The 8,497-nt window shown below is 51.5% G+C and overlaps 1 protein-coding gene across 1 annotated transcript; it reads right to left on the bottom strand.

The window, feature by feature from the left end:
- OTOP3 (otopetrin 3) lies at positions 1-5,457 on the bottom strand. The gene is made up of 6 exons (XM_032199816.1): positions 5,067-5,457; positions 3,940-4,076; positions 3,149-3,207; positions 2,474-2,592; positions 926-1,857; positions 1-171 (listed from the first exon to the last, which is right to left on the bottom strand). The coding sequence occupies exons 1-6, from the start codon at positions 5,455-5,457 to the stop codon at positions 1-3; spliced, it is 1,809 nt and encodes a 602-aa protein (XP_032055707.1).
- Between the last annotated feature and the right edge of the window lie 3,040 nt (positions 5,458-8,497).

Raw genomic sequence — 8,497 nt, 5'->3', positions numbered from 1 at the left:
TCAGGCTGAGACATAAACATCCAGAAGTCCCCCGACGGAGTGCATTCTGTAGAAGACGCCCAGCGGGAGGCCGAAGTTCACGATGGCAAACCAAGTGGAGTAGCCGTAAAATGATTTCTCCAGTCCGTTCTCAAACACAGGGTGAGCCCCAAATGTGGGCATTATCCACAGCTACAGAGGCATAAGGAAAAAAAAGAGCACAAGTCAGAGGATGGCAAGCTGTCTCCTACCTGCACTCTAATCTCAGCACTGGCTCAAGTAATTGTAGGAATATTTCAGGAGTGTCAGAGGGGTCCCCTTGCTTGGGAAGAGGAGGGAAGTTCCCTAGTTATGCCTCTGGCTCCTTGCTACATGTCAAATGCTGTTAAATTTCCAGAAGCTTAATGATAACCTCGCTCTGCCCCAGGCAGCTTTATCTTTCTACAGAATTTCTGTTTCCTTGACCAATTCAGTTCACTTGTTTAAGGTTGTAATGAAGCTTCATGTTGCTTCAGGATGCCAGAGCACATCAGGTGAGTTCCAGTCCTGCAGACTGTTGATTACAAAGCCTCGCTGCTGGTTGCTCGTTCCCCCAGCTATCTCATGAAACACAATGGTTTTGATGATGTTTACAGGAGCTAAAATCCTGATGTTTAAGGATTTATTAGCTGTCTCCTTCCTGCACTCTGGAAATGTTTGACTCTTAGGTAAAAGAGGGACCTTAAAATTATGGGAGCGGGAAAGAGGGAGCTCAAAATTACAGGAGTGGGACATTAATGGGAGAACGGACTTGACTTGCCCCACCAGGAGACCGAAACCTTGTGGGCAAAGCTTCCTTGTCTGGAAGGGTGGCCCAAAAGGAAGACAAAGAGAGCACATCGGTCTTGGTATCACAGGTCATCACAACCCAGTGAGGCTGTGATGTGGCAGAGAGAGCAATACTTACTATGATGTTGCACAAAACCAAAAAGAATGAGATCTCTTTTAATGCTTTCCTCTTCCAACTCAGGTGAGAGTAGGAATGCATGTAGGATAGAGAGACTCTCCGGAACTCCTGTCCGAGCTCCAGCACGCTCACTCGTCTCTGGTCGTGTGCTTCGTGGTTTTGCTCTTCACTCACTTCTTCCTCTTTGTTGGGTGAGGCCTGTGTGTGCTCCTGCGTGTTCCTCGGTGTGGTCATCTCTTCACCAGGCAGCTCTGAATCCACTGGATGCTGCCCGGCGTGTCCTGCGTGCCTTGCCTCAATTGCTGCTACGAATGGTTCCCGCTGGAGCCCATCGATGATGAAGATGTTTTGGGTGATGTACTGGAAGATGAGGAGGACAGAATAGGACAGGATGAGGCTGTTCAACAGGTCCTTGGGGTTGGTGGCCACAATGGCGACGATGGAGAAGTAGGACATGGCGATCTGGCCGAGGGCTGCCCCCATCAGTAGGATCACGTCCAGGCTGCGGGTTGGGTTCTTCAGCGTGTCCAGCTCCCTTTTTTCCAAGGCATGGATGATTGTCCCGACGACTGCACACACGCTCATCAGGGGCAGGAGCACGATGTAGTAGGAATAATACATCACGAAGACCTGGCGGTTGGGGGCTGAGCCTGTGGCCTGGATCTGGTACATCATGAAGACGCAGATCCCGATGATTACGGCAGCGGCGCCCAGCAGGGGCCCAAAGACCACGCCATGGAGCTTGAACTTGGGCTTGATGTGAGGGGCATGGTGGTGGCTGATGCGTCGCCCCACGTTCTTCCACATGACGTAGAGGACGGAGCAGCAGATGAGGCAGTACTCGGTGTTGAAGGGGTAGAGCAGGATGTAGCCCTTCTGGAAGACTTTGCAGGTGGTTGTGTTTGGGCACGTGCACAAGTTAGTCTCATTGCCTGGAGTGTGAGAAGAGGAAGGCAACAATTAAGAGGGAGATGGCCTGAATGTCACAGCCACCTCTGGAAGTTTCTTGTGTGCAGGAACAGCAATCAGGAGGAAGTTAGGTCTTCGAGGCTGTGAGGATTCCAGAATAACAGCATTGTAAGTACTGGATGAGAGAGAGCCCTTCCTTCACAGCAAAGCCCCCCTCTGTCTGTACTCTTGGAATATTAGTCAACCCCTCCTGTCCCACTCCACCTGGCCCTTTTTCCCCCCACCATATTCTCAGAAAGTAAAGTAAAGCAATGATATAAGTCTCCTCTACTTCGGCAATTTTTTTTTTTTTTGCTTTCAGCTGATAGGCAAACGTGAACAAAAAACGCTAATTTACAGTGGGCTTTTCCTCTCCTAGCCCTTGGGTGCATGGCTTCATGGAGCGTCCTTCCCCAACAGGTTAAAAAGTCTTCCCTGTGCAGCTCATCTCTTCTAGATAACGTCCAGCAACAGGGAAGTCATAGAATTTTGGGGAACCGGTTGTGACATCTGAATTGCTGGGATCCAGAACTGTTGTCTCCCCAAAGGTCATCTACGTCAGCCTAACAGGAGCAGGGATGCGTGATAAAGGAGCCTCACCTGCCAATCGCTGCTCCACCTCTCGCAGCTGAGATTCAATCTCCATGTGGATGGAGTCATTGGTCACTGCTAAGAGCCAGAGGAGGAGGTTAGTGGCTATGGTCAGCATCAGCCCACACCTGGATGAACAGAAAGGCACTTTTAAAGTCTTGCCTGTGGAGGTTGTTTATAGTCTGAGTGTTCCTCCCCCTGCCATGAAGTGCTGCTCTTTGCTTTTTGCTTGTGCGTGCATGGACGCATGCAAACATTGTGCTTTTGGGCCTGTTCTGTGTGTGGGCACTGGGACATGGCTTTGCACGTGTGAATACAGCTGTGCATGTCCCCATGTGGCCACTGCAAAGAGCAGGGAAGGCTCACTGGTGAACCTGGCCTGGCTCTGGGTGCAGATGTGGGGGGGAAGGTTGAGACAACAACTAGTGGTGGGACTGGGGAGACCACCCCCATGAATTAATGGGGCCAGTGCGGAAGAATTTGGAAACAAGAGGAAGCAGTTGAAGGCACGTGTGAAAACAAAAGGGAGATGGTGAGGAGCATGGGTCTGGTGGTGTGATGCAGAATAGACAGAGTCTGTGTCAGGTCAGAGGGAGGCAGGTCTGGCAGAGACAAAGGGGATAATACACGGAAAGGAATAATTGCTCTAGGGGAGTGGAAGGCTTTTTTCTGCCCTTTTTGTACCTGGTGAGGTTGTGCTGGACTTGAATGCAGTCCTTCGAGTGATGCCACAGAAAAAAAGCCTGCAAATCAATAACAATAATGTGAGCAGGGTGAAGCTGGCAGCATGCCACACGGGGTGGAAAGGGCCAGGCGGGCAAGAAGGCACGTGTCTGGGTAGGAGGAAACCTGCCTCTGTGCACAGGGACACTCGTGTACTTGTGTTTCAGTGCTGGCACACGTGCTGGCATCCCTGGGTGACCCCAGCATGTGTGTGCATGTACCTAATGCCAAAGGAGGGCTGGGAGATCTGCCTTTTTTTGTCTTGTGTATACCAAGGTGTTTGCTGCTGGGGTGGGAGCTAGCTTACTTTTCAAATATGGGTTTGGGCAAAAAGAGGCTTGGTATCAAATGGCATGAGATACTTTGCATGCAAAGGATTTTTTATTTTTATTTTTTAACAGGGGATGTATTAGCAAATAGAGAGGCTGGTGCAAAGGTATTTCTGTGAAGTTTCCTCTCTTTTCTCCCTACTTTGATGTTGCAAAGCAAACCCATCCGGGTTCTGCAGGGTGTCAGCGAGCGCTAGAGCAATGTCTTTCTAAATCTTACCTCTTTGTCTCTTAATCGGGCACATCGGGAGTGTGGGTGGGTGTCATTTGAAATGGCATTTGATACTTCAGTGCTCAAGAGAACGCCTGCCTCACATGCACCCACTTTCCCAAGTCTCTCCACTTCCCCCACCCCTTTGTTTCCCAGCAGTGGGACAGAGAAAGCAAAAGCAAGCAAGCTCCCAGGAGGGTGACGTGCATTACCTGGGTGGAAACAAAAAGGATTTCGATGCTGGGGAACACGATTTCCACCTTGGATTTGCAGTGGATTTGAATTATGCTGTAGCCGATCTGGAAGACGTTCAGGAGGACACTGAAACTACCAAACAGCAGCAGTGACCCTGGACAAACAACAAAAACACCAGTAAATAAACAAAGATGTGTCTGAGGAGCATCTGAACCCAGCTGGGGACTGGAGACTCCTGGATTTGTGCAGAGCTGGTGTCCTTCCCCTTTGGAAGTGCTGTGATTTTAGAGAAGGGGAGAAAGGGAAGCCTGGTTCCTGAACCTGGTGGTGTGCTTTGGCTGGTTTAAGGTGTTGAGATGACGCAAGGTGTTTTCTTGTGCTTGGATACAAGGTGTTGTTGTTGTTGTTGTTGTTGTTTTTGCCTTTTCTGTGCAATCTGGAGTGACAGAAGTAAGGTAATGATGGGTGATGGTTTCTGCCTTGTGAAGAAACCCCAAGATAAAGACAGACCTCGCTGAGGCTTTTGGCAGCAGCAACCTGCAGAAGTTGGGACCCTTCCTGCTGTTTTCCCTTTCTCCTTTGACGCCTCTCTGCAGCCTCAGGTAGCTTGCAGCTTTCTTCCCTTCAATTCTCCCTGCTCAATTATCAAGACCGCGCACTAATTATAAACTCCCTGATAGGCTAGAGGCAGGGCTGCTTAGAGAAATGTCATTTCAGAAAGTGGGACAGCTACTGATGGAAAATCTCCCAGGAAAGCCAGGTGTCACTGGGCTGTGACTCACTGGGCAGGAATCTTCCCCTGGAAACGGGAGCGCTGTGATGTTAAACAAGGGCGAGGGAAGCCCGGGGCTGCACCACGCTTATTGCTGGGCTGTGGGTGGAAAGGGACCATGGTACGAGGTTGCACTGGAGGCTGAAGGAAAATCAAATTCAAGGCTCCCCTGGCTGCTCTGCTTCCTCCCTGTGGCATCCCCTGTGCCCCTGTCATTCCCTGGCTTTGCACCACGAGCTGGCAGGGCACTGGGAGACTCACATTGCCCTACCTACATCTCCTGTGGCTTCTAGATCTTTTAATAGCAGGGAATTCTGTATCTTTCAGGAAGAAGGGGGAAGGCATGAGCTGGTAAATAAAAGCAGAATTTACCCCTAATCCAGACTGGTCCCGCGTGAGAATCCCGGTAGAGCACGGCGTGGGGCTGCCGACTGGTGCCCAGCAGGTAGTAGATGATCCAGCACAGGCACACGACCTTGAGGATGGAGAGCAGGATCCAGACGTCGGCCAGCGTGATGGCCACGTGGTTGAAAATCATGCTGCTGATGAAGGCGCTGCCCAGAAACACCACGTTCATGGCCAGCAGCCCCGAGAAGAGCTGCCCAGCTTTCTGAGCTTGCCTGTCGCGCTGCTGCAGAGACGAGCAGTGGCGGTACAGCCAGGACTTCTCGTAGTGGATCATGGCAGTGCCTGCTGGGGCTGAGATCGACCTCCTCTTGCAGTGGTGGCAGGGCTTTTGCCTCGAGACTTTGTCGCCTGACATGGTTCCTCTGCCTGCAGGTTGCCTGCCACGGTGAACAGAGGGGTTAAAAAGTGTGGGAGCAGCAGGGGATGTGTGGAGTTGGGAGGTGCTGTGCGCTGGTGTCAAAGCAGCTTGTGCGGGGACCTCCCTTACTTGCTTTGCAGCTTCCCTTTCCCTCTCCAGAAGCTGGATGAGAGGGATAAATAGATTTTTGCTTAGGCCAGGCTAGCATTAAACATTTCCAGAATAATTGAAGGGCACAAGGAAAACGTCCTTCTGCCAGCAACTGTCCAGAGACGCTGGCATTACAATGGGCATTTGGTGTCTCTGTCCTGCCCCAATGGCACTTGAAGTTATTGGGACCAGAAGAGCCCAAATCATTTTCATCCTCACCTTTCACACCTCTGTGTGCAGCCCTGGGTTCAGGTTTCCTCCTTTCCCTTTGTTGCAGTAGGGATTAGGTGGGAATGCAGAACAAGCTCAGACCTGCTCTGGCATTCAGAGCCGTTTGATCTTGGTTGATGGGTCCAACCTCTCTTTTATGTTTTGGGGCTCTCAGATTTATACTACGCTCTTTGTATGGGTGCATAAATTGTGACAGAGCTGGAAAGGAGGGGAAAAAACAAAAAGGGGGGGTCTGTAAATTTTGATCTAAGCTGCTGGGAAAAGACCCAGCCTCCTACCCCAGAGGGCTGAGAATGGGGCAGAGTTAACACCCTTTTTTCTTTCTTTTTCTACTTGTAGCACAGAGGAAAAAACACAGAGCCCTGAGCACGCTGACCTGGAGGATTTTGAGGGATTGGCCCAGATAAATGGCTGGACCCTGGGAGCTTTTCTGTCCAGCTTTTGGAAAGATCTCAGGAGAAGCATATTGCCCTCGGCAGTGTGATCTCCTTGGTTCACGCGCTGTGGTCAGGCAGGACCAGGCTGCCCGTGGATGCAGTCCGTGGGGATGTGCCGTCACCCAGGGAGCAGTGTCTGTGCCTGCAGAGCGGGGTGGCCGGGGTGAAAGCAGCCCCTGAGATGCTTTATGCATTCATCTTGGATTTTGGGGAGATAAATCATCTGAGAAGGGTTTGATATTTCAGTGCTTCCCTCTGTGTGTGCACTGAGATGCTGTCTCCCTTTGGCCGACGGGGATTCAGTGCACTTGGTGGAGATTAATCCCAAACTCTTCCCCATTTGCCTCCCAAACTCTCCTAGCACAGGGTCAACTGCCCTCCCCTCTCCTAGAGCCATAGCTACCCAGCTTTGTGGGCACAGTAGGAAGCAGAGAGGCCACGGCATCACAAGAACCAGACAAAAACACCTCCAGGCTGTGGCAGGAGGCACCCAGCGTCCAGACGAGGCTGTGCGTGGCAGCCGCTTGCTGCGGACCCAACCCCTTGACCCTGGACCTGTGCACCACCGAGAGCAGCCAAATGCCAGCCCTTACCTCCGTGCAGCCTCCTGCAGCCCCAGTTAGAGCCAACGTCGCCAGTACCCGCTCAGGTGCCCTCGGGATGTCTCTGTCCCTGCCGGACCGAGGTGCAGGCAGAAGCCGGCAGGACTGCGCCTCGCCGAGTGTGGCCTCTGCTCTGAGCCTATTGATTTTTTTTATTTTTTTTTCCACCTTGTTTACTTTGGGTTTATTATTGTCATTACTTTAATTACTCAGCAAGAAGCTCTTGGCTCTGCCAGGGGCAGCCAATGGGGAGCAGCTCCTTTATACACCTGCTGGGTTGCCCCATGTGAGCAGCCTTGGCACAGGATGTGCCAACTGGTAAAACCACAAGCCGCGGTGACTAATTTGTGCCGTGGCTCGAGCAACTCTGGGGCTTAATCTCCTGGCATGGGCTTGCTCTGGGGTGCAGAGATGGGAGTGCTTGGCTTTGGCTAAAATCAGTTCCCCAGTTGCTTGTTTTCAGGTAATTCCTAAGGTTTTCCTTAAGCGTGCTACTACTGTGTGTCTTTTATCCATGGCACAGATACCCAAAAGGCAAAACTCAGTCCAGCCTAGGTGCAGGGAGTACTTGAATTTTGAGGTTCTTTTGGCAGAAAGGTGGCTGCTTTCAGGGCTGACAGCTGCAACCTGTAGATACTGGCTGCAGAGCCAGACTCTCGTGTGCAGGCCCCACGGGCTCAGCCTTGTGATGTTGGGGATGTTTTAGGCCCAAGCTTTGCTATGTCTGTTCCCTCTCCTGTTGCACGACAAATTAATTCTATTTTGGGATTTTGTGGTGAGCTGATCCCTCTGTTTTTGTGGTTTGAAATGGGGAGTTGGCATTTCTGGATGAGCCTGTGAGTGCTGCAAGGAGAGGAGCTGTTTGCATGTCCCAGGATGAACTCCCAGAAGCTGTGGGGTTCTTGCAGCTGGCAAACACGTGAGCTTGGCGCTGAAAGCCAGGAAATGCTTACAAGAAACCGATAGGGGGTGGAGTGGGTGGGGGAGCGCAGGTTATCATCCGTCGGGATGTGACGAATGGACGGAAAACAAGAGGGAAGGGGGCCTATTGCTCCCAGGTGAGAACGCCCAGCCTGCGCCAGAGCAGCTGTTGCATCTCCTGTCTGCCGGTAAAAGGGTCATGTTTAACGTCTGGATGTGGTGGAGCCAGGATGCTTTGATCTGGGCAGGTTTTTATGACTACCCATGGCTGGATTTGGTCTGCCTTCCCACAAAGCATCAGCTTCTCCAGCCTGCGTGCAGAACCATTTCCTTGCTCCTTGCCTTGTTGCTCTGGGGTTCCCTGAGTGCCACCAGGCTACCTTTGGGTGCCTGGCTCTACCCCATTCCAGAGCTTTGCAGGGAACTTGGGATCTCCCAAGACCTACTTGGTGGTCTCTTTATTGAACAAAGCCAACAATTTTCATGTGAGGCGTTAACAAACCTGGCTGCTTTTTTAGTACGCTTGACCGTAAATTGGTGTGACCATGCAGAGCTGGGAAATGGAGGGTGGGAGTCTGAATATACCCTTGGGTAAGGAAACTTAGGTGAAATCACAGGACTCTCCTTTAAAGATGTGCCTGAAGTAAAATGCTGGGGCTGGCCTTGCCCAGTGGTTTTGCCAACAGGACTGTGCAT

Source organism: Aythya fuligula, chromosome 18 (assembly GCF_009819795.1).
Source record: "Aythya fuligula isolate bAytFul2 chromosome 18, bAytFul2.pri, whole genome shotgun sequence".
Taxonomy (NCBI): Eukaryota; Metazoa; Chordata; class Aves; order Anseriformes; family Anatidae; genus Aythya; species Aythya fuligula.
This window is presented reverse-complemented; position numbering and strand designations above follow the sequence as displayed.

What these genes read in the sequence shown, in the direction of transcription:
- OTOP3 (XM_032199816.1), bottom strand. Translation starts at nt 5,457, where the DNA reads ATGTCAGGCGACAAAGTCTCGAGGCAAAAGCCCTGCCACCACTGCAAG. An exon ending in TCCTTTTTGTTTCCACCCAG is followed by an intron (nt 3,208 to 3,939) that starts GTAATGCACGTC and finishes ATTGATTTGCAG; the next exon opens with GCTTTTTTTCTGTGGCATCA. An exon ending in TGGTTTTGTGCAACATCATA is followed by an intron (nt 172 to 925) that starts GTAAGTATTGCT and finishes ATGCCTCTGTAG; the next exon opens with CTGTGGATAATGCCCACATT.